Here is a 25,043-nt window from a genome sequence, read left to right on the forward strand (position 1 = left end):
CCAGATACAACTTTCTTCGGCACCCAAAAACACAATGTCATCCGTCTTCATAATTTCCGGAGGCCTACATTTGGATAATGATCGTCTTTGTTTCGAAAAGGCACCGTAATTATCCCGTGCGTAAAACGTGCGCGCATGTCAGATTCCTCAAACTAAGATTTCTGAGTAGAAATAAGGACCCAGGCAAAGAAATCTCGGTAAATATGTATTTTTTTCAGACATTCTCTGACATATATCATGCTATGCACATAACTTTGTCATAAGCAGTTTACTTACAGATGTATTAAACACATACACATATATATATATATATATTTAAAAACGAATTAGTACAAAAAGGTGCATTACAAAAACTGAACTCAATGTGAAATAAAATGTCTAAAGAAGTTTGTGATCAAACTGTCAGGTTGGACTACACCTCTTATGTGGATCACTGCTTTGCTCTCTTTGCAATGATGCCTGACGGCTCACCAGCATCCCGAAGACCCCGTTTCACTGGTCTTACTGGGGTGGACACTGGAAGTGGAACACAGACCAATTAGAAATCAACAATATGAAAAGCATGAAATGTGTTCTCCACCCATACTCCCAGGCCTACAAACATACCACATTGTCTCTCAATGTCCTTCAGCTGTTTCTCAATCTCCTCCAATTCTTGCTTCTTTTTCAGCATTTCTGTAGACTTCATTTCTTTTAAGTGATCGTCACGCTCCTTCGCTGCCTGATCCATCTTCCGCAGAGCTGAGCAGTACTGAATGAGCAGGTCTGTTGAACAAAGAGAAATTAAAGCATGAACTGAGAGAGCAGGACCACAAATATAAACTTCAACATATGACTATGAGGGATGTCACCTTTTTCTTCCTGAAGAGTGTAGTACTGCTGTGGGCGGGGGGCCCCAAACACTTGTAATTTGTTCATCGGTGGGGCTTTGTTCTGTGCGCCTCCAAACTTCCCCCTGGAACTGATCCTGTCCCCCTGCCTGGTCAGGATGGTGGGACACGGCATCTTATTCTGCACCACCTGTAAGCAACAGCACATTTAGAGGAAAAAAGTCCACCAGGCTGTTAACTTATGGCACGGCTCCAGCAGCAAGCATCACTCACCGCCTGTCTGTAGCTGTTTGCAGAGTCCAGGTCATCCATCAGGATAGTATCTCCGAGGAGGTTTTTAAACACTGCAAAGGAAGCAGAAGGCAGGAAACCCTCAGACCTGCTGTGACAAATCAAAACACTCAGAACTTTCACTGCTTAAACTGCTGAACAACGTCCACTACATTTTAAAGTGGTGAAAGAGGCCCAATTTCTGCCCCAATGATGGGGCCCCCTGAGAGGAACCCCCCCACGTCTGAGAGATTATCCCAGGTGGAACCATTTACCCAAGAGTCAACAGGAGTAGCGGGGGCCTAAAGGAAATACCCAACAACAGAAAACACAAGAGACCTGGGAAGCCTCTAGGAAACCACAGAAACCCTGACTTATACAATAAATCTGCAATGAAAAACAACAACTAGGCAATGTTACACTGAGAACTGGAAATCCGTTGGAGGCAGCTCACCGGTTTCACAGCTCTCCGGGTCTTGGGGGTAAATTAGGAGCTCTCTGGCGTGGACTGGGTTCCCAGGGGGCACAAAGAGCATGTGGCCATTTCTCATGTGTGGCAGCGGTCTGTAAGCAATGCAAATCTTAGAGAGGCTGCAGGGATGATCTGACACTTTAAAGGATAACTTTCGTTTTTTACAACCTGGACCTTATTTGTAGCATTAAATATGACCATTTACTCACCCAGACAACTTTGGTGGCATTTGGAGTTGTTTTGAAGGAATTAGCCCCAGAGGAGCGGCGCGTATATCCATATAATGCGAGTACTCGGGGCATCCATGCGCAGCCTCTATAAACGCATAATCTGCGGCGAAACTCGTTCATATTCCAATATTTTGTTACGATATGCTGGTGCTATTCCCCTCTGAACCGGCGGTCGGCTAGTTTAGCTGTAGTTTGGCACAGCTATGGTTGTTATTGCGTATTCGTAGCCGACCGCTGCAGAGTTAGACGTGTTGTGGCTGGCTGCTCGCAGCGCCTGGCTTTCGGTAATGACATCATCCACGTCAGAGGTAGTTGTCTAGAGACTCCGGATATCGATAACATGCCACCACGGGCTCAGAGGGGAATAGCACCAGCATATCATAACAAAATATTGGAATATGAACGAGTTTCTCCGCAGATTATGTGTTATAGAGGCTGCGCATGGATGCCCCGAGTACTCGCATTATACAGATATATATCCTCTGGGGCCAATTTCTTCAAAACGACTCTAAATGCCACCAAAGATGTCTGGGTTAGTAAATGGTCGTATTTAATGCTACAAATAAGGTCCAGGTTGTAAAAAACGAAAGTTATCCTTTAAGTTTTAGAAATTCACACTATGAAGCTGTTTATTTTTAGGTGTGTTTTTCCGACTGTTCCAGGCAGTCACTGACAGCCAGAGATGAGAGAGTAACTACAGTGAACATCAAGACTGCAGCAATTTTAGTCATTGTCACAACTAACAATTACTTTATCACAGATTAATCTGCCCAGTGTTTTTTCAATTCCAAAAATGTTTTGTCCGACAAACAGTCCAAAACTCAGCGATATTCAGTTTACTATGATTCAAAACAAAAAAAGCAGTTCTTCACATTAGTGAATAAGTACATGCTTTGCTTGAAACCTGATTTGAACCATTAATCCATTATCAGAATAGTTGCAGATGAACTTCCTGTTCATCAATTTTTAATATATTTTACTTTTTAAATTTTCTCTTTCATACTCAGAGCACATGTAAACATCCTAAAACACAAAAAAGTATGACTGTGATACAGAAACAAAAGGAGAAAAGGAGGAAGCGAAGCTGCCAGACGTGCTGTTTGTACTGTATAACTTATTTGGACGCCATTTTTAAGATGTTGCAGTCAGATGTTTCAAGAGTTGGCGGACATAAAAAACAATTTTTATCTAGACAGTGAATGATACACTCAAGAATCGATTGGATGCTTTAGCTTTCTAGAACCATATTGTCTCCACTGTTTGATAATGATCATTTGGTTGAGCTGTATGTGAAAGCAGGGGGTGGAGGTGACTTCCAGCTGGTCAGAATCATCTTCTTGGTAGACACAATTCAGAGCATCGATGCTAATTGTTCCTCAGAGGTTTAGTTCAAAACGTTCCCTGAGCGTCCAAAGAGAAGAGTGCCAGTTCTGGGTCAGGAGAGATGTTATTTCCATTGACCACAGACAACAAGTGAAATATTAATTTCCTATTAATGAAGTGCTTGATTAACCGACTAATAGTTTCAGCTCTAAGTTACATTGGTTTCATTAGAGCTGAAACGATCAAATAAAATAATTTGCAGCTATTTTGATGTTGGATATTTTGAACATCCACTCTGTCCTGCTTCTCATTTGTCATTATTTCCTGTTTCTTGTTCTCTTATCTGAAAATTAGTTGAATGTTCTACAGTTTGGGACTGTAGGTGGGACTTGGGGCTTCTGAAAACAGTGATGGGTGTGTTACACAATTTTATAGGAAAAACTTTAAATGAATTCATATTAATTAATAATGACAATCATTGTTAGTTGCAGATCAAACAGTACTGTAGTGCAGATGTAGACTGCATTGCAACGCGGATGCTGTCAACGGCAGCAAAAAAACATCACAAATTGCACTTACAAACTTGTCAAGTGCAGCACAGCTGCAACAGTTGCCAACACACAATCAACCAGCGTAAAGACCAGCAGGAAGGAAGTTGGCCTCCTTGTATATGATGATAATTGCAGTCATCAAAGAGAACAACTGTGTTTATGAAGTCTTACATCATGAAATCAGAATGCACATTTACAATTAATAAGTTGGGGCCCTGGTGGAGGAAGATTGCCTTCCTCCTTTTTAATTGCCCAAGTGTTAAAGCATGAATTAATCTACATGATAAATTCCTTTGAATTGAAATTTAGATCATTTGATGCAGCATGATAAAGCAGGACTTGTTTCTTAGTTGTTAGACAGTCTGTCCAAGAGGGAGTTGCCACAAGGTCTTTAAATTACTGTTGTTGGAAGGCTTGAGGTATGAGGAGACTTATAAATTAAAGACTATAACCAAGGAGCACCGAAATGAACGATGTTGTGTGTATGAATCATGTGTTAGGACTGATGAACCCACACAATTTTTTTAGTGTCACAACAGACCTAAAGTTATATTTTTAAAGGATCCTCATTGACACAGAAGGTGTACCTGTTGCCCGGTGGCACAAACACACTGTCGAGGGCCATGACCTGCTGCTCTCCTCGGGTGTTGACATAGATCCTTCGGGCTGCTGCCGTCGTTTTGGTGATGACACAATTCATGTCGCCACTGATATGCCAGCAGATCACCCTCGCCGCATCATCGTCCTGCACAAAGGCCAGGTGTCCAACCTGCATTGAAACGGATAAGCATGAGACACACACCGCTCTGGAACATAAACCCTGTGACTGTTTCAGGCTGCAACTAGTGAGGATACTTTCTTTAGTCCCCTTGCCCCCCCCCTCAACACAAATATTAGTCTGAATATTGAATGGACTCAGCAGCGTTTTTAAAACACAGCAGAAAAGCCTGTCTTTCCGATGACATTACCATTCCCAGAACATCCTGCTGCCCCCTAAAGGGATCACGGATGGAGCAGACTCTTCTGGGCATTTTCAGGATCCTGTCGGCTTCAGCAGTCTTCTCTGCTATCAGTCTGTCAACATCTGGGACCTACAAACAGTAAAAAAAAATCCGCAAATGTCACCTCCCAATAAATATATCACAATTTCTAGATACACATAAGTAACATGTATAGAATTCACATTTTTAACATACATGTTGTGTTATTTTCACGTTCCTCCGGATCAGAGCATTTCTCTGTTCGGTCTCTTTTCTATTTGCATCCAGGTGAGAAGCTAGTATGGAAGAAATACTTGCAGTTAAAGAGCGTCTCAAACACGTATGTGCAGACACAAACATAAAGCACGGACACATGCAGGGCAGGTTTTGCATCGATCAAAATGAGTCTGTAGCAACAATAATAGAGAGCTGGTACCAAATGTTTGGTCTGACTCGTTGACTTGTTAACATACTTTTCAATCACATATTTCCTTAATTAAATAAAACTTTTAGCTAATTTTAGTAGTTTGGCTTCTTTGTAAAGAGAAAGGTGGGTTTTATAGAAAAGGTGATTCTTTCTTCAATGTCGCTAATACGAAAAAGTTCAAATAACATCTTCTTGTACACACTTTGTCTCGTAGCACCTGCACAGACACATAACACACATACACACAATATTAGCTTACTTGAAGAAAGAACTTACAGGTCAGCAAATGAAGGAGTTCATGAGATGCAGAAAAGGTGTCTTTATAAAGAGCAACACGAGCAGTGAGCTCATCTTTCTTCCTGGCTAGTTCAGACATTTTCTGCTGGTTCTCCACATCTACAATGGAAAACAATCAACAGACGCACTTTCAAAGATTGGTTCAAGAAATAAATGTCTACCTTTGCACCCATGTGATGAAGGAAGTGAGGGCTTTGTGCTGCCAAGCTGTGAATATGCTTTGAAACGTAGTACGCTACGATGAAGGGGGAGGGAGATAGCATGGGTAGCGACAACTTTCGCTGCTGCAGGATTATAGCACCTGGAGTTACATCCTCCACCTGGGTAGTGTTGGTTCCACTTATGGCCAACTTCGATTCAACTCACTCCTCAAAGTATTTTTGTCTTAGCCGACAGATGATCCAACCACTATCTCCATCCTTTTGTAGCAGAGAGAGTGCAGTCAGAGAGGATGTTTAGTTGAATATGTTAGTCTAGTCTGCCCGACTCAATGATCCTTTATTTGACTGAGGTTTGTGCAGCTTAGAATCCATGTCACCGACCACCAGCAGTCTGACTCTGCAGTATATTGATGAATCCATGAAGCTGTCCGTGGTGCTGAAGCAGCAGACAGATTTGTAATTGTGCCTTTTTCTCTCAGTCTGGCCCTTCTGACAGTTTTATCTTGGGTCTATAATATTCTCTAAACTATATACTACAAATACTCAGTTCTATAGTATACTGTAGCCTATGTACTCTATAGAGCAGTGTCACCTTCATGATCAAAGTGACAAGTAGAAAGTATAGATGCAGAAGAGGTGTGGGGGCAGGGGACTGGTCCAGCCGGGACATTTCCTCCTCCTGCTCCTTGCTACCCTGACTCTAGAAAAGAGGAGGGGAGTCAGCGTTCCGCTTTTACAAACACAGTCGGAAAGTCAACAAATGTAATATGCCTCAGCTTATTGGCAGTTACATCACATCTGAGGAGGGGTCACAGAATTCAGCTTGACAAGCTAGTTTTGAGCAGCACAATGTGTGCACTGGTACGACTTCTTATTCACCTCCATCGTATTCGGGTACTTGACAAATTTAAGTATGTCCGAAAACCTGAGCAAATAAAACACTGTATGGCTGGAAGTCACTAAGGGGCAGAAAAGAATAACAAGAAAAAAGAAAGGAGAGTTTCATGTAGGTAAGCTGCACATATTCACTTTCAAACCCCCTAAGTATCTAATCGTGTGTGAAATGTGAGTCGAGTCAGATCTCTCATTCGTGCAGCAGTTTCAGCCCAGCAGCAGGCCTGTGTTAATGAATAAAGTCTCAATCATACCATTGTAAAAAAAGAAGGGCAGCTCAAAAGGAGCCAGGGGTGTGGAAGCCATCGACACTTCAGGGGTGAAGAGGAGAATGTATGAACTGCCGTCCTCTCCGGGGCAGTTCTCCATGACAGCCAGCCTCTGCGCAGAATAAATATACAATTTATCATATGTGTGATGTGCATCATGGGGCCCTGGCATGCCAAGATAAAGGTTGCAGTGTTTCCTATGACAAATAGTTACTCACAGTGATGTGGGCCTTTCCTTCTACCAAGCTAAACTGAAAGCTGTTGGTTTTGCCTTCAAACAGAGGGAGGTTTTTGTTGTCTCCGTGTGAGTTCTTTATAAAAACCTTCACCTTCCCGTCCAGGTCCTGCCCGGTTGGGTTTCCATATGAATCCTGGAAGCAATCAGGTTAAATATCAGCTGATAAACACCCAAACTACACCTTTAAAATTCATGTATCTAACCGGAAAACAGTTTCTGATCTACATTAATGCTTTCAGAGGACATAAGCTCACCATTATCATCAGAGTCATATTTTCCACCAAGGTTCGGCTGGCAATGTCCTTACTGTAGGAAACAGCTGGGGTTGGCAGCTGAGAGTCGGGGCCCAGTTTGACAGGCTGATTGGCCACCACATTTATGGTGATCTGGGAGACAGGAAGCAGTGCTGAGGCTAGTCATTTCTTTCAGTGAGCGGGGATTATGGCCTCAACGAACAACCACTGTCAACCACAACAATGTGAAGACTCCATCCACTTTGTGTTATAAAAAAGTCAACTGTTGGGTGTCTGCAAATAATTCATTAAGGTGCTGTGATGTTTCCAGATTCTGGGTTCAACCAACCTGATTACTGAACAGGGTTCTTGTTTTGTCTATGCGTAGAGAAAACTGGATGCTGTGTATTCCAACTTTTACTGGGATCTCTTTATCTCTGCAGTGAAAGAAAACAAAAATAAAGTTTACATTTAATCCACCCGCCAGCACCCCAAAGCTCAGTAATTAACACAACATATCTTCTTTATTTAATTTGTAAAAAACAAAACCATTGTAACAATTTGACATTTTATGGCGGTTTATGCGGCGTATTATTTCTTGGCTAGAAGCAGTAACTTCCTGGGGTCTCTACTGGCTGCCTGGATTTTACAGCTGGCCAAAGCCAAGCAAGCTGTATCCAGTATTACTGCAAATAATAAAGCATATAATCATAATTCGTAGTCCTTTAAAAATCATCCTGCAACAGCTCAGAGAGAACAGGATGTGAAAGCATTTACCTGAAGCGAAAACAGTCATTCTTTTCATTCTCCATGGGTTTACTACACTTCAGCTCAAAGGCCTAGACAATAGAAGCCAACAAACAAACATGAGTTTAAAAGAAAAGCAGATAAAACTCAGTGACAGTTCCTCTGTCAGTTACTTGCTCACCAGTTGTGGAGGCGTATTTCCTGCTGGCAGTCCCGTCCACAGAAACATGGACGCAGCAGCAGGGTTAAAATTCGTCATCGGGCTTCCTTCATCAGACACCACGGTCACCGAGAACACTGAACAGACACACACACAGCTGCTCTCAGTTTGCTAAGACGGACAGGGAACCGGTTGCACACAGTGAAGCAAGAGCTTTACAAACACAGAGATGCAAACCTGGGAATTTTCCTCCAGCAAGAAACTTGGCTTTGGTGTCATACTCCACTGACAGCCTGACCGGTTTGTTGGGATCAGGGATGACTGTGAGATTCACTGATGGACCAGAGATGGGTTTCTTGTTGAAGGACCCAAAAAACTCCAGCTGATAGTACCCCCTAGTGGAAGGACAGGGTAACAACACTCCCATTAGTGACTGCTGGGACATACTGTATATACAGCACTGAAAATATGAATGGCTGAAGATACACTCACTAATTTGGAACTACTTTTACATTATGATGGTAAACAAATGCTCCAATTTCATACAGTATTAAAAAGTGACACTCACTTTGGTCCGCTCACCCTAGTCACAACAAAAGAGGCTTTGCCTTCTGTGTTCACAGGCTGTGACGTAACATCTGTCGTCACCTAAAACAAGAAGTCATTACATTTGTCCTGTTAGATCATTTTGTACAGCTCATAATTTCCTGCCATTACTGACTTTATGAGACTTTATGTAAATAGAACAACGTAAATGGTAGGTGTCAGAGGTCAAACCTTCAGTGACGGAGGTGAGGTCTTCACCTCTACCACGACCCTCTGGTCCGGAGAGGGGTTTCCCCACTCGTCACACAGTTGGACGATGAAGGGTGTGGCGATGCCGCGCTCATTTAACACCTGCAAAGGCTTGTATATAAAAAAACAAACAAACATGTCCTTTGACAGTTTGCCTTGCTGAATAATAAAAATATAACACAACTGTTAAATAAGAGCACTGAAAGCCTTGTACCATTTAAAGCGGTTATGCTTTTATTTTGATAGTGTAAGTCTTACCTCCTCTGGCTTAACGACTAGTTTAAGCTGTGCAGGAACTCCAGGGGTCACTTTGAGCATAACTCTCTCCACATAGGTCCCATAGGTGAAGCACATCTCTCTGGACCCAGGAGTCCCAGACTGGAACTGGACCCCCGTCACCAGAAGAGAACTGCTGCTCTCCTGATGTCAACACACACAGTGTTGATAAACTCATTAGTAAAGCTACACAGTTAAGGAGGAAGTATTCAGATACTTTACTAAATATTAGTAATGCTGTAGCTGGATTAGGTGGAGATACTTTGAACTATTTTGAACACTCTTGGGTAGTTTCATCTGATGTATAACAACACATTGAATCTTATTGAGCTGAAAAGAGTGGAGTAAGTCATTTATCAAGAAAAAAAACAACAAAAATTTGATGGTTCCATGTTCTCAAATGTGAGAATTTGCTGCTTTTCTTGGTCTCTTTACATTATAGTAAATTTAATATTTTGGGGATTTGGAGTGTTGTTCAGACAAACCAAACCTTTGTGTTCTAGGAAATTGTAAAAGGCCATTTTTCACAAATGATTTTTCGATTCATTGAGAAAATAAGCAGCAGATTGAACAAAAATTAAAGTAATCGCAGCCCTAGTATTTAATATGTTCATTACAATTTTTTTATCTTTTTTCTGCAAAATGACAAGTAGCTATAGCTGTACAATACTGTAAATGTAGGGCAGCAAAAAGTACAATATTTGCCTTCTGTAATACAGTGAAGCACCAAAGGAAAAGTTGCATCTCGGTTACAGCTGCAAGACGAATGAATAATTAATATGAACAGCAAAATGTGTAGGAGAAAACACTGTCTTCTCATGAGTGACTCGGCTGCTGGCTTTCCACAAGAAAGCCCTGTAAATTTATAAGGGATGGAAATTTCCAGGCAATAAATCAGAGGTCTTCCACTCCTTAACACTTTCCCTGGGTCAGGAATGCTTCAGATGGCGCCCAAGCAGAGACCAAGTGTTTACTTTCTACTCAGAGAAAGTCTTTTTATAAAGGGACAGTTCACCCCAAAATCAATACATTTGCCCCCTTACTTGTAGTGATATTTACCCATCTAGATTGTTTTGGTGGGAGTTGATGAATGAGATAAATAGCACAACAGGTAAGAGGAAAAAAAAAAAACTGTTGCTCCGTATCAGTATAATTCAAGCTTTTGGGGTGTTTTGTTTGCCTCATGCAACACATTGTTATACAGGAACATACATAAGACATATAACTGGCTACAAAACATTTGGAATACTTTTCATGAGTGAACGACTACATTTCAATTCTCCCACCTGCCACGTAAAGGCCATAGCTGATTTGTCCAGACCCTCAGCTTCCACGCTTATGTGGTTCACACTGGTAGAGGTAAGTGCATTGGTTACATTGTCATACTGGTCCACCAGCTGCAAGTCTGTATAAGGGAAAAGATGGGATTCATTTTGTGTGCAAACATTTCTTTAAAATACGTTTTATGGGTGATTGGATTCATACTCACGTATGTTTCCAGGCAGGGTTTCACCTAGTTTCACTGAGGTTTGTGGCAGGATTGCTTTCAGTCGTGCTGGTTCATCCGGCCGAGGCCTACAAACGAAACAAGCAAGGATGAGTTGGGCTATCAAAAGGAAATGTTTTTTGGAAATATACTTTACAGCTTTCTTACAGAGAGTTAGATGAGGAAATCAACACTTCTGTCTGCTAAATACAAAGCTAAAGGTTTGCTTAGCTTAGCAAAAAGACAGGAAATAGGGGGAAACCATTTTTTTACACCATTTTTTAGCCATTTTTATACTGGAGTTTTTGTACATCTTAAACAAAGGAAATATAAAGTGTTAGTTTAGAAAGCAGTTAGAAGAAGTAACCTTCTGACATAGTCAAGCTAGTTGTTTCCCTCTATTTCCAGTCTTTATGCAAAAGTTAAGCTAAGCTAACATGCTGTTTGCTGTAGCTTCATATTTATCTTACATACATGAGAGCAACTATGTTTTCACCCAACCCACAAGAGAGCGAATAAGCTTGAGAGCTTGCAAACACTGCATCACACTCTGAGTCGGTATGTGGCTTACACTATGTTAAAGGAGACAGACACACTCTGGTCTTGGTAGGACACCTGGTAGAAGTGCTCATCATGCACATGCGTGGGCACCTGTACATCAGGCAGCTTCCCCTGGGCCAAATCGTCCAGATTTACATCTCCCGTCCAGTTGACCTTCAGCAAATTGAGCAATAAAAAGTCAGCAATAAGCTGGGAAGAGTTCAAACATAATGACTGCTGAATCATTGCTACAGGTGGTTTGTTTTACTGATCATCACAGACCCCTGGAATCTTTCCGGATAAAATAACTGTTTAAAGGGCCACAATCTGTGTAATAGGATAGGCTACAGTAAACACAATTGGAAGACAATCTAAGCCATGCACACCTTGATCTTGGAGGCTATTTCACGAGTGAGAGGCACCTCTCTACCAGCCTCATCATACAGTCTATAGAACAGGTTCTCCAGCAAGCCTCCAGCCTGCCACTCTATCTTTTCCTTGTTCTTCAGGACCAGATTCTCATCATCCTGACTGTAGACATCCATCAAAGAGACTCTGGTGCTGGGCAGCACCTTCAGCTCCCTCACAACTGCAGCAACGTTCTTCTGATTCTTGTGGGAAAACAAAGAAGGGGTGAAGACATCAAGACCAAAGTTTTAATCAGAGAATGTTCTACTAAGCAGAAAGCTTTATTTGCTTCGTTTTTTTACTTACAGGCATTTTGAACTGAACTTGGAGCTTTTGTGCTTCTCCCTTTGTTATTTTCAGGTTTATGGGCTTTGTCACAAGCTGTCCAGCTCCAGTGTTGCTGCAGTCAGTCGCCACCAGTGGAAGCCCCTGAACCTGAAAGAAAAAATATTTTTACAGAACAGCACCTTAAACATATTTTATTACATCAAGGAAAAAAGGACTCAAGGCAAAAACATATTAATAAAAAGAAGAAAAGAGTGTAGAGGCTTCTGCAAAAAACTGAATTTTAGCAAATTAAACCAAAATGTATGTTACAAAAACAAAGCAAAACCAAATGTTTTGAGTTATGGATTATTTATTTGAAGTTGTGAGATTTAAACCCTAACAACAGGAATTCTGTCCACATGTGTTTTGTCTCTGGGAGTGACAAGGCCTCTTGTTTTCCCTTACTTCTAATAAGATGATGACTAAGACTAATTTTAATGGTTGCCGCAGGGAGTTTTTCTTTAGCTGGTAAACAGAATAAACTGTCATGCAAGAGCACTTCAATTCTCATGAGATAGACATGTTGAAACAGATTAATTAAAATATGTTTCTCATGAGAAGGTTTGGCTGAAAAGTGGACAGATGCAACAGACACTCCTGCGTCAGTGAGTCCAGCACGGCCTGATTAATCAAAATTCTCCTTTTATTGTTAGTCAGGTGAGATTTAACACGGCTATCCAGTGATTTCCCAGCTACTGCACATCCATACCTGGCAGTGAACGATCTGTTTGGGGTGAGAGGTGATGTTTCCAGCCTCGTCGTGAATCTCAACATCAAACCTTGCAGGGTTTCCATTCTCTGCTGTGATCGGATTGTCTTCTGGCATCACGAGGAGGGAATGTGGCCTACCTGAAAAGCATTATCAAGCTAACTGATTGTTTACACATAGAAAGTTAAGATGCTAAAGAGGCCCTGCGGATCCTTATCTTAATGCTCGTAGCCAACAGACTACCACTTCAACCACAGCCCCCCATGACCCAACTGAGTGAAAACAAACTGCGTTCATTTGAACTAACCTGCCCAAACAACCTAAATTAAACGGCCCATTTGCTGTATTACAACTGTTGCCTTTTTAAAAAATGAATCAATTCATCTTTTATTCTAGAAGGTGCAAAAAAAACATCCATCACAATTTCTCAGAGCCCAAAGTTCAAATTGCTCATTTTGATTGGCCAACAATCCAAAACTCAAATATATTTCATTTATGTTGAAATAAAAAGGAAAAGGCAGTAAATTCTAACATTTGAGAAGCTGAAATCATGAAAAAAAATATGTTGCTTTAATCATTAATTTTCTGTCTATAAATTCTAAACATTTCAAGCATTTAACGAATCAAGATCACTGAAAGAACATTATGCACCACAGACACGTGTTCAGTGATTGTTCTAAATGGATGAATAAGTGCAGTCTCACCTGGAAGAAGAACAATGTTCATACTCTGCGTGTCGTTTTTCATACCAGGCAGGGTCACTTTCAGCTCATATGGCTGCAAAATAAAGTACAGGATGGACATAAATAAACAAAGGATAGGCATTTGTTGGTCTTTGTGTTAAGCGTTGTACTCTTTTACTAGAAGCAGAAAATGGGACATGACATGTTCGAAGGCAGATAAGAGTGTGCATACAAGAAGGATCACTTATTACATAATTAAACCTTTTCCATCAACCTTTCTCGTAAATAATCAAATCATTTTTTTAATATAGTTCAATATCACAGACAACACATTTGCCTCAAAGGGCTGGACTCTATTGCATGCATTAGAAAAATGGAGGGAGCAACAGAGTCTTCTCCAAGGGCAGACAGGCATGTGATAGATAAAATAAATAAATAATCACATTACGAATAAATGACAGAATTACAGATTCAGGAAAACATGTCTTCTGAGAGGAGCAATTTTTTTTAACCTTTGATTGTTGGTAATTCAGGACTTTTCCTCTTGCTTTGACCCTTCGGATGATGAACGCCGTCCCACTGCTGTCCACTTTCTCATAGCTCAGGTCCAGGTCACTAAATGATAATAATGATAATGACAATAGGGTCAGAGCTAACTTCCACATCATACAAATCAGCTACCGAAGTATGCTGTTAGATGAAAATCGGGTCATCATAGCTTTTCAAGCAATAACAAAAGAAGGAAAATATACAGAAAATTAACATTTTCAAATAACGGAGTGGATTGACCAACCTGCATTTGAGTACAGGCTTGAGATGGGGAGGAGGCACCGTCGGGTGGCCATAACCATCTTTCATCAGCAGAGGAATGTCGAGCGGCACTCCTACATGGAGAGTGGGGTTCACCTCACCGATGACGAAACTCTCTGCATTTCCCTCTGCGAAGGATAAAGGCAGTGCGTGGTTAGTGCATCAGACAGGATGATACAGTAAATATTGCTGTAAAGATTTGTGGGTTTCCTTACCTTTGATGGTGAAATTGAGTTTGTAGCTGGGAAGCGCTCTGCCTCCAAAGGCAGTAGCGTTACTTTCACTTAGTTCAGTTGTCAGAGTCACAGTATACTTCCCCAGGTGGGTCAGACACTCTGTCAAAGAGGAGATGCTTCAAAATTGATGCTTGACCATTCAGCAGATAAAATCAGGCCAAAAAGAAAAGAAAGAAGGAGGTGATGAATAAAAAGAAATGTACCAATTTTTTTGAACCAGAACCCCCACTTTGGTGACCGTTGAGCAACGTAAGAAGCAATTACTTGGTCTTGTTTAGGACCTGCGTATGAAAGGCAAATAGAGTTTTAACAACACAGGGAAAAACACTACAACTGATTACAAGCTGACAAACAAAGCAGAGCTGGAAGAAGAATCACAAGTCGAAAGAAAGTTCAAGGGAATAATTTTCTTGGGTCATTTTACAAATGAAAATGTCCCAAATTCTCTCTCTTTTCTCCTCCTCTCAGAGGTTTAGAGGAGCACGTTTATTTTTTCTTACCATGCTGGATGATTTTGAACTCAATAATCAGTGGTTTCCCTGATCCCTGGCCCACTGATGGCATCCTGGATATCGACTCTTCTTTCCTGTTTAGAATTTCGATTTTGAGTGGCCCTGAAATGATGTGAAAGTGAAAACATAAAACATACATCTTGGGCTCCATGAGAACGGACATTTTTGAAAATATTATCATGTTTCTATGCACACTTGTGACTTGTATGTGAACCCATGCGGTGTACAAATAATACAGCACTTACCGAACGGGGTCCCAGCTGCACGAACCGCATTCTGTGGCCAGGGGTTACCTTCTGGCCAGTCCACTCTCAGTTTGTCTGGAAGCCTGGAACGAACAAATGCAATTTATTTGTGCTGACAAAGGCTTAAACTGCAACATCAAATCAGGGCAAGGAAAGATGGTGGAGGTTCATTCATTCATTATCACTGACTTACATCTGACACTGGAGATGACTATGCAGTACAACGCTCTACATGGTGCTCTTGCTTTGTTTTAGAAATGCATCACAAAGTCTGGATTAGATGCTAGCAGCATGAGAGCATTTCCACTATCTGCTTACTCACCTGGCGAAGTCATTGTCGATGTTCTTCTTGATGGCTTCGTCAGTGGCGCTCTGATCAATCTTGGAAATGGGTATGATCTTGGTCTCGTCGTAAAACGCTCTGGGTTCCTAGGAAACAGACTTGTTTACCATTTTCACGCTGAATACAAGCAAACTAAAAGCTACAGCCAAAAAAGAAAAAAATTAAGTGGCCATATATTGTCTAAAAACACTAATAAAGCCGCAACAGACAAGGTTTGTGTTAAAAATATGTGAATGTGTCAGTTCTATCAAAAAACATTTCACTATTCCTTATTTTGTCATATTAGACTCAATTTTAATAAGTTTAAGGAAAAATTTAAATTAAAATTAAAAAAATCTTCTGCAATCTGAAGAGAGTTCTTCAAGTTTTCAAAAACTTTTAAGCCTTTTTAAAATCATTTTTCCTTTATTGAACAAAAAATGGCTTAACATACAGAGAGAGCAAGCAAGAGACAAAGAAGATTGACATGTGAGAAAACGTCAAATCCATCCTCCTTACCAGAGCCACCTCAACCTGTCCTCCTGTGGCAAAGACATCTTCGCTGTACTCTCCATGCAGCAAAAACTGAACCACGGTGCCATACAGAATGCGCTGCGTTTTCTGAGACTTCACCTGTATGAAAAAGCATGCAGCCATCAACACATTATAAAGAATAATTAGAGTATGTTGTACACATATGCACTGAGAAAAACAAAAACAGATGCTCACGAGTTGGCCTGCTCGGTATGTTTTCCCGTCCCATTTGATGGAGGAGAACGTCGCCCAGGGGTGCTGCATTTTCTTAGGCATATCGGCTCGCGTTATGGTCTCCTTGTAGCCCAGGAACTGTATTTGCTTGTCCCACTTGTAATGACAGCTTTGTAGCCACTGTGTAAACTCCTTCTTAATGTTAGCTCTTTGGTTCTGGGGACGAGGAAATAAAAAAGCTCAAGCACTCATTTCTTCGCAGCTCTCAAATAAAGCTAAAGCTGCATTAAGACTGAGATTTTTGACCCTCAGTAAGGACAGGAACTTAAAACAGGAGTTCCATAACTGCTAACTCGGCAAATATCCAAATATATATCTATCAAACAGGGCAACATGAAGAGTGCTGCACTGTAGTCACGTCCATAGTTCAATATTCACTGTTGTTTTAGCTCTGTTTTGTCTCTCAGGTTTTTGCTATAGTTAAGCACCTTGATCAGGGAGGGAAATAACTGCAGAACTGTTGACAGTTCAAATAATAAATACAACACCAACAGCAATAATAGAATCAGCATGTATCTCTTTATGTACTAACAATCTTAAAAATATACATCCACGTCTAATACAGGCGCTACAAAGTAAAACTCTTGAATGTGGGGCTGCAATTTGTTCTAATCTTCAAAAAAAGTTTGTATATGACCACCTGTCCATTAACGACGCGTGTGAAGATAGTGCCCTTGTTTTTCAGTTTCAGCTCCAGTTCCAGGAAGGTGAGCTTGTTCGTGCTGACCTTGAATCTGCCGTCAGCGAAAAGCGCCCCTGAAATCCGACTGTAACACTCTGCGAGCTCTTTTGGTTCTTTACTGTTCCAAGTGCACCATTCAAACCTGTGACAAATGTACAGCACAAAGTAAGACGACCAACATACTAGATGAGAAGACCATTGCCACTCACATATGTGTATGCTAAATACAGAGCTGGAGCCAGGAAGCGATTAGCCTAGCTTAGCATAGCATAAGGACTTACAGCATGTTCAGTGTAGTCTTGCATGTTAATATGCTTGTAGTTTCTAATGAACACTAAGCTTGTTTTTTAGAAGAAAAGTTAATGGATTAACAAAATTACAATTAATCAACTGGGAGCCACAGCGGCCTGTACGAGATGTCACAGTAATCAAACAAATGTGAACGTCATGGTGACGCTAGAGGAAACGTCTGGGTCTTTTTGCTCCCAGATGACTCTTCATTTAGCACCACGTCTGGCTTTTATTATTCAGACAAATTTAGCAATGTTTTGACCTATGATTGGTGTGTGTGCTCATATGTATGAATATATTTATAACTGGTATAAAATTAATAAATAATGTAAAAAGATCTAAAACCACTACAAGTGTATTGAACATTTTATTTACACTGAACTATGTTTTGTGTGTTGCAAGTATGTTTTGGCAACCAGCGCAACATACTTCTTAATGTTATTACAAGTGAGAAGCTTCTGGATTGTATTTATCACGCTATAGGATCATCCTACTATTTTATCTTGTATTAGTTTCCAAAAAAAAAGAGTACTGGTTGTCAAACAGGAGCCAGCTCCCATTGTTCAAGGAGCCGGGTCATAGATCCGACTCGTTCACAAACGACACATCAGGGGGGATGTGTGGGGGATCACCAAAGTCACTGGGATTCATATTCTGGGAACAATGTTGTTTGATGTTGCTGGTATTTCAGTCTGGACCAAAGTGGTGGACGAACCAACTCATCAGCATCACTATCCACAGAGTCATGCTGCTAACATGGGTAAAAAAATCTGTGTACCAACACCTCTAAACCTCACGAATTAACCTGTTATATATCTTGATTGTTTAAGCCATGCGTAAATGTGAAAAGAAAACAATTTGTGGTTTAATGGGGGGTTATGTGCAGTTCCTATCCCTCTGTCGGTTGCTCCATTGTGACAATTAGTCTGTGTGCTAAGCTAAGCTAACCACCTGCTAGGTATAGTGTCATATTTAGGCTACAGACATGACTCACTTTAAGTAAAAAAAAAAAAAAAAAATCTGCATATTTTCCTTCTAACTCTTACAAAAGATAAGATAAAAAAGGATAAGATAGACTTTATTAATCCCCAGATGGGGATATTTTGGGTATTACAGCAGCAGCTAATGGCAGTTGGAAGAGTAGCCAAACTGTATAAAGCTTTACAACCATATAATTATGGTACATTGTATTCTTTCATAGTGGAAAAAAAATTAACTTACTCAGACACTTTAGTGTAAGGTATGAGCCGCCCATTCCAGAAACAGTCAAATATTGGCCTTTTCCCTCTTGCCTGATCCAGGACTCCAGACTCATTAACATCATTTTCATCATCATGAGGGGCTGATAAATATAGAACCAAAATAAAATCCCCAATTTTATTCCAGCGCTTTTATATATCATAAGGCAAAATATTCAGTATTTTAGAGTTTGAATACCTTGCACGTTAGGGTCTTTAGGGAAAGTCTCCTTGTCGTAGAGGAAGGGATGATACCGAATGACTCCCTCTACCGTCCCATCGTCTTCGGTGGAGGCCTTAAACTCAAACTTGTCTACAGCAGCGTTAATGTACAGAGTCTCCATGTCATCTTCAACTTCCCTGAGACTCATCACACGGGGACAAATGGAGGGCTTCTCCCTCAAAGTGATCTGATTAAAAGAGAAAAGTCAAATGATAGTATTTGCTGAAATAGACCGCTTTACGAAGTCACTCTCTTCAACGATTAAAGCTTTGAAGACCAGCAGCCTCACCTGAATGTCAATTTTAGGGCCATCATTTGAGTCTGCAGAGTTGCTGCTCCTGTCGTTTCCATTGACTCCATGAATGTAATAGTGATACATATGACTGAAATATGGACAAAACAAATCTTTTTTTACATTAAATCAGTCAAAGCAGACATCTTGGGTCTTGTTAAAGCACACATCTCATGCTAAGGTTGAATGTACTCACGCTAGCTGTCTGGTCCACACTTTATAATCTTGTTTCAGAAAGCTGACAAACTCAGGCTGGAGTCCTGTGATGACAACCGCTGTGAAGCTTTCCTTCCTAGATTCTTCAGCGATGAGGGCATGGAGGAAGCGCTCATCTTTTTTCACATGTGAGGAGTCACCGGGCTGCAGAAGGAGGATGAAACATCACACAGAGCAGAGATGTTAAAACAGAAGACTCCATATTGCCTGTTACAAATCATGATCACCTTGTTTTGAAGTTACTAGTGTGCATATACATAGCTTTTAAATCAGAGCACTGACCTTCCTGTTTGTGATGGTCCCGCTGTAAATATCCTCTTTGTTCTTATCTTTTCTCTCAAACTCCTCTTTTGACAGAACCAGCTCATGGACATCTGGGGAGCCAACTGGTTTACTGATCATCTTAAAAACAAAGGAAACCAAGCTATGCTTATCTTCTGCTCTTTTAATCTTTGAATGAGGCAATGCAGCAGGGTGCCAACGTAAAGGGTGTCAAGGGCCCCCACAAACAAAAAAAAAAAAAAAACATAACAAAAGGCAGGGCTGTCCCTGGCTCAACACAATCTGACATTATCCGACAAGGTGTTGCATCGGCCAATCAAATACACGCCAGAGGACATTTCTGGTGGATGTCCCAGGGAATGTAGTCCCCAGCACATAACAGCATGCAGGGTGTGAGGGCAGGACTTTATAAAAACGTAGCGACCAGGTGCCAGACAGTAAGCACGCATCCAGGAGGAGCCAGATTTGAATGCCACAAAACCTACTAATTCTGCCTGTAACATTTCCATGACGGCTTACCCTGGCTGAATCTCCGATGTAGAAAACAGCCTGTTTTCCTCCAACTCCAAAGTAGGATATATCACTGTTGAGACTACGAGGGACAGGATCAGGCTGAACATACCCCTCTTGCTTACTGCAGTGAAGACAGGAGAAAAACAGACATATAATCAAATTTTGGGCATTTAAAACTACAAGATAAAACACTGAAAGCACACCTTGGACAATCATGGCTATTTTGAAGCTACAAAGTAAAGCACACCAACCTTGCAAATTTGCTGTTTTCCCTGGAAAACTTAGAGAGTCTGTACACTGCCCAGTTATTGAGCTGCTTAGAGGTCATCCCGCACCCGTTATCCAAAACAATCAGAGCAGGTTTCCCAAAAGTTTCATCAAACAGCTGGAAAACAGAAAGAAGTCACTGACAGATTTAAATAAAGGTACAGACTGTTTGAACTCTCTGTTGACCTTTACATTGATGTCAAAACAGCATGCCAACATGATGAACAAATACTTCGTGATACTCTAAATGATATGCAGCAGCAGAACCAACCATCCGAATCTCTATCGTCCTCTGTCCTGTGTTTTTAGCTGTGGCTGAAAGAGCGTTGTCGATAAGCTCAGCAAGTGCGTATGCTGGAAAAAAAATAACAAAAACTCAGCAAGTTATGATAAATGATATGCAGCTTAATCTTCTTTGTCCATCTAAAGCAGGCATGTCAAACTGATTCCATAAAGGGCCATGTGGCTGCAGGTTTTCATTCCAACCAAGGAGGAGCAAACCAGGCTGGAATCAATTAATCAGCTGATCTCAGTCTTCAGCTGATAACTAAGTGATCACTTGATGTTGATTGGTTGGCCTGGTGTACTCCTCCTTGGTTGGAACTAAAACCTGCAGCCACACGCCCCTTTATGGAATCAGTTTGACATATGTGATCTAAAGTATATTAGTCAGATCAAGTAAGCACTTACCCAACGGATTCTGGCCCTCACTCGCATAGTACTCATACATGCCGCCCCGGATCAGCGTATCATAATGAGGAACAAACTTGATGCGCTCCTTCGTTGCCGCTGACAGAGCTTGAGCTTCCCGATGCAACAAGTACAGGGTGCTGTCATTCTCAAGCTCCCCTACAATAAAATAAAAATGGAAACAACTATTTTAGAATCACAGCAAATTCAGAACAGCCTGAATCAGAGGTCTGAAAATCTTGGGTTACAGATGATGACATTTACAGGACAAATTCAACACAGTTTAAAATGTGTTTATATATTTTATTCATCTAAAACTAATGGCAACACAACTCACTAAATTTGTCAAAATCCAGGACTGTTCTGTCAGTCGTGACCAACACAAATGGTTCATGTGGACGGATTGCAAATTCCTGTAAAAAACAAACAAAAAAAGCTCGATGTGAGTGTCAAATATTATTTGTTTGTTTGTCTCGGCACTGCACTGGAACAGTGAATACACATATCAGCACTAGAGGAGAGAAATACATATCAATAGAAAAATCAACACAACAAATAAATAAAAATAGCTGAATACAGAACTATAGAATGCACAATATAAGAACATGTGAGGGATAATGTCAGATGAGGTGTAAACTATCAGGAATTCGTGACGTGGAGAGGCCATTAATTCCTATTACTGTCAAAAAAAAGTTAAAAGAAAGTCACTCACGGTTGAAATTACATGCTGGCCTGTTAATGTGTCGCAATACATTGTAAACAGAGGGTTTGACTGCGTCCCTGTTGCTATGGTTACTCTTTTTAGATACAAGCTGTGCATTAATTTAGAACAGCGAGCAGACAGCTTCACTGGAACATTATCAGGAAATAACGGACACCATGCAGCCAATCAGAATCAAGTATTCACAGAGACTATGGTATAACTAGAATACAATATCCTAAATGTACTAAGATGTAAATCTAGGATAACATACGATGTACATTGGACAAGAGTTTATTTTAATGCAATGAGGTAGATTAGCAGTGGAAAGATGTGCAAATTCACTGAAGGAGCAAAAAGCTGGGAGTTCTCTGTTAGACAGATGGAGGCAGTGTAGAGACTTATTGCTTTGGGTAGGAAGGACTTCCTGTATTCGTCCTTTCGACCACAAGCCGCCGATCAATCATGCAGTGAGGCACACAGTAACTTGGCCAGTAGTCACAGTCAGGAGGGGGAGGGTGCTCGTCATCTCATTGGAGGAGAGACACTTTAAATGTGGGGGGTTTGGGTCCAAGGAGCTCACCAGGGAGAACTGAGGAGAGAAGCCATAAAAGCATAGGGGGCAGTGGGGGACTCCCATACACCCCGTGTGGGAGTCTAGTTGTGCACTGGCGTGTGTGTGTGTTGGACAAGACAGATACGGAATGTGAACTAAACCTCCTGAAGAAACAGTGTAGCTCATTTGCCCTCCAGTTTACATTTCCCTCAGATTGCTCTGCTGGAATCTGGCGTCCAACTTCTTCGTGTAGGAGTATTTGCACTCCCTCAGCTTCTCCCTCAGGTCATGCTGTACACTCTCAGTTCTTCCTGTCTCCACACCAGAAGGCTTTCCTCTTATTATTAACAAGTGCTCGCTGCTAGAGAGGCAACACACAGTCCGGGCCGGCAAGGCGGCGAGTTCACAGAATTGATGTATTATGTGATGCAGTCTGTCATGCTGTTCAAGTCCTTCCTGTGTGGCACACAAGACACACTGCAGTCTGTGGTCTCAACGCAGGCCTGCTGTGCCTCATTTAGCCATTTTCCAAACAGATGTGCTGGCTTGGCTTGACTCTGCATGACAACCCAGCGAGATTTGCATCTCCATTACAACGGGGCTGCCTGCATTTGCATTCTTCCTGATGATAACCATGCTCATCAGACTTCACTGCAACCTGCATGGAGGGTTACTGGCTGCTGCTGGACAAGCGATTAGATCTTCGTGGAGTGCTGGTAGAACAACTTGACGACATCACCTGAGGCTTTAGGAGCTCTGATGACTTTTCATAGTTTTCTGACATAGAAAACGACCATCAGTTAATTGAGAAAAAAATAATCAGGTTAAATCAGAGTCTAGAACAGGGTTGCTTTTAAAACAAGTTAGAGCTGCAGCAAAAGAGAAAACAGGAGGAACCGGTCTGTAAGAGAAAGCAATAGGGAAATGATGTGGATTTTACCCAGAGTTTCAAGTCAAAAATCTAATCAGATGTCCCAAATGTGCCTCTGACAAGTTTATAATATTTTCAGGCATGAATTTAAGACGTCTTTCCTCAAATCTAATCTGGCAGTGTCTTCATATAAGGATTCAGATGGATTCCAGATCTACCGTGCAAATAGCTGAATGTACAGTCTGCGGCCACATATCAAAACCATGACACCATACAAGCTCGAACCAACAGGACAGAAAAGCAAACGCCTCTCAACAAAATGGCTTTCCTGTTTTTAAAAAGGATGTGTCGCCATGCCATCCCCGTAGGGATGTTTCTGCATCGTTGCACTCACTCGAGGGACAGTTGCACCTGTAACTGAACGTGGCACACCAGTTGTGCTCCCTTCATTATTCACCAGTTTTGTTTCCTTGAGGCAAATAAGCGAAACCTAACGTGTCCACACCCACTTCAACAACACAACAAGAAATCCTAGCTTCATTAGGGCTATACTGTCCATGTTATCAATGTTTCAGTTGATTGAGGTTAGTGTTATTTACAGCATACCAATACATAGACTAAATATTAAAAACACATTGGAATAACATAACCTTGATAGAAAAATAATTTATTGCAGGGCCGTTGTATTAGACTGCATTACAAAGAGTATTATTAACCAACAATAACCATGTTTTTAATAAGTTGTCTGTTGACAGGTGTTATGATTATAGAGAGGCCATTTTTGTTTATCTTCTTTGGGAGACACAGGGGCCATGTATTGTTTAGAGGGACAAACTTATGGTTTCACATACTTCAGATAAATATATATTTATCCCAGTAACGTTACATTCAGCTTCATCTTGCTATGCTAAGTTAGCTGACAAACACTATTTGTCAATTTTTTTGGCTAATTTCCTGCTTTCTGACGACTGCATAGCCTAACGGTCGGCGTAGCCTCTCTAAACTGAAAAAAAATAAATAAATGAAAACCATACAGTCAAATTTAAGAATAAGTTAGTGTAACATTCATAAAACTTTTTACCAGCATCGGAGACAGCCTGCTGCCTCACCCCAGAGTACAGTTAGCCACCGTTACCTTGTGAAGATCTAGCAGAAAGTCGTTGAAGTCCAGACCACTCGTCTCCAGCCACTTCTCATTAACCACGGTGTCTGTGGAGCGGCAGTCGTAAACACAGACCTTCTTGTCGACTTCTTCCTGCCTAAAGGATGCAGAGGGACGCTGAACGCGCCGCTTAAACATCTTGTCAACTTCCGTGCACAACTTAGCTGGCTAGCTAAACTATATTCATGTTCATGCCTCCGTCGCGGGTGCTGAATCACAGTCCCCGTCCCGTCTTTTTGCTGTCTTCATACATTCTGAGAGTTCACTTTGGTTTCTACAGAAAGTCTTAAGGGACAAACGCCTTACGTCCCCTATCGAAAAGATAACAGGAAATAATGATGGGAATTTAGACTCATTTTAGTGAACACGATCATTTGGCTCAGCTCACCCCAAACGGCTCTTCATGTAGTACCACTTCTGGCTTTTATATTTCAGCCAAAGTTTGTAATGTTTTGACATGTGATTAGTATGTGTGCTAATAAATCACTTAAATTATTCAATGTAAATGTACTAAACCTTATTTACAGAATACCGTCATTTTACATTATGCTCCGTATAAAAACCTTAAAAAATGTAAAAACATCAAATAGAAAAAAATGTGCATTAAATGTCTTTGTTATATCGAACTGAAATTTGTATGATGGAACAATATTCAAGTCTCACCATGCTTTGGTCTTAAAGTTATTTCATATGAGATTCATTTCTGGATCGTATTTCACAAATATGTTACAGGATGATGCTATTATTCTGTCTTGTATCAACTTATTTAAAAAAAGAAACAGAGACGATATCGGCTCTCAGACGGAAGCCGGTATTCATCGGTCACTTATAGGAGTCGGTTTATAGAGCCGACTCGTTCAC

The 25,043-nt window shown here is 41.0% G+C and overlaps 1 protein-coding gene across 1 annotated transcript; it reads right to left on the reverse strand.

The window, feature by feature from the left end:
- Positions 1 to 174: 174 nt before the first annotated feature.
- Positions 175 to 24,477, reverse strand: smchd1 (structural maintenance of chromosomes flexible hinge domain containing 1). Its single transcript, XM_041961506.1, has 47 exons — positions 24,156 to 24,477; positions 21,231 to 21,306; positions 20,894 to 21,052; positions 20,475 to 20,557; positions 20,188 to 20,321; positions 19,943 to 20,057; positions 19,424 to 19,543; positions 19,122 to 19,285; positions 18,923 to 19,016; positions 18,610 to 18,820; positions 18,394 to 18,514; positions 16,840 to 17,023; positions 16,161 to 16,355; positions 15,951 to 16,064; positions 15,432 to 15,538; positions 15,110 to 15,192; positions 14,853 to 14,966; positions 14,556 to 14,633; positions 14,332 to 14,451; positions 14,100 to 14,244; positions 13,819 to 13,921; positions 13,328 to 13,400; positions 12,624 to 12,763; positions 11,894 to 12,022; positions 11,566 to 11,790; positions 11,211 to 11,353; positions 10,643 to 10,728; positions 10,440 to 10,558; positions 9,136 to 9,297; positions 8,860 to 8,988; positions 8,651 to 8,730; positions 8,320 to 8,477; positions 8,104 to 8,219; positions 7,953 to 8,014; positions 7,525 to 7,612; positions 7,197 to 7,328; positions 6,923 to 7,075; positions 6,690 to 6,816; positions 5,360 to 5,479; positions 4,873 to 4,952; positions 4,645 to 4,767; positions 4,264 to 4,445; positions 1,555 to 1,664; positions 1,104 to 1,174; positions 852 to 1,020; positions 607 to 765; positions 175 to 516 (listed from the first exon to the last, which is right to left on the reverse strand). Exons 1-47 carry the CDS (start codon positions 24,318 to 24,320, stop codon positions 431 to 433), a joined length of 5,907 nt encoding a protein of 1,968 aa, XP_041817440.1. The 5' UTR covers positions 24,321 to 24,477; the 3' UTR covers positions 175 to 430.
- Between the last annotated feature and the right edge of the window lie 566 nt (positions 24,478 to 25,043).

The sequence above is a fragment of the Chelmon rostratus genome, chromosome 20 (genome assembly GCF_017976325.1).
Source record: "Chelmon rostratus isolate fCheRos1 chromosome 20, fCheRos1.pri, whole genome shotgun sequence".
In the NCBI taxonomy this organism is placed as follows: Eukaryota; Metazoa; Chordata; class Actinopteri; order Chaetodontiformes; family Chaetodontidae; genus Chelmon; species Chelmon rostratus.

Bases quoted from the DNA above. Each gene is read 5' to 3' on its own strand.
- smchd1 (XM_041961506.1), bottom strand. From the start codon at position 24,320: ATGTTTAAGCGGCGCGTTCAGCGTCCCTCTGCATCCTTTAGGCAGGAA. The intron at 9,298-10,439 runs GTGGGAGAATTG...TGTTGACATCAG, and splicing joins CTATGGCCTTTACGTGGCAG to GAGAGCAGCAGTTCTCTTCT. The intron at 4,953-5,359 runs GTAAGTTCTTTC...CTTCCATACTAG, and splicing joins ACTCCTTCATTTGCTGACCT to CTTCTCACCTGGATGCAAAT.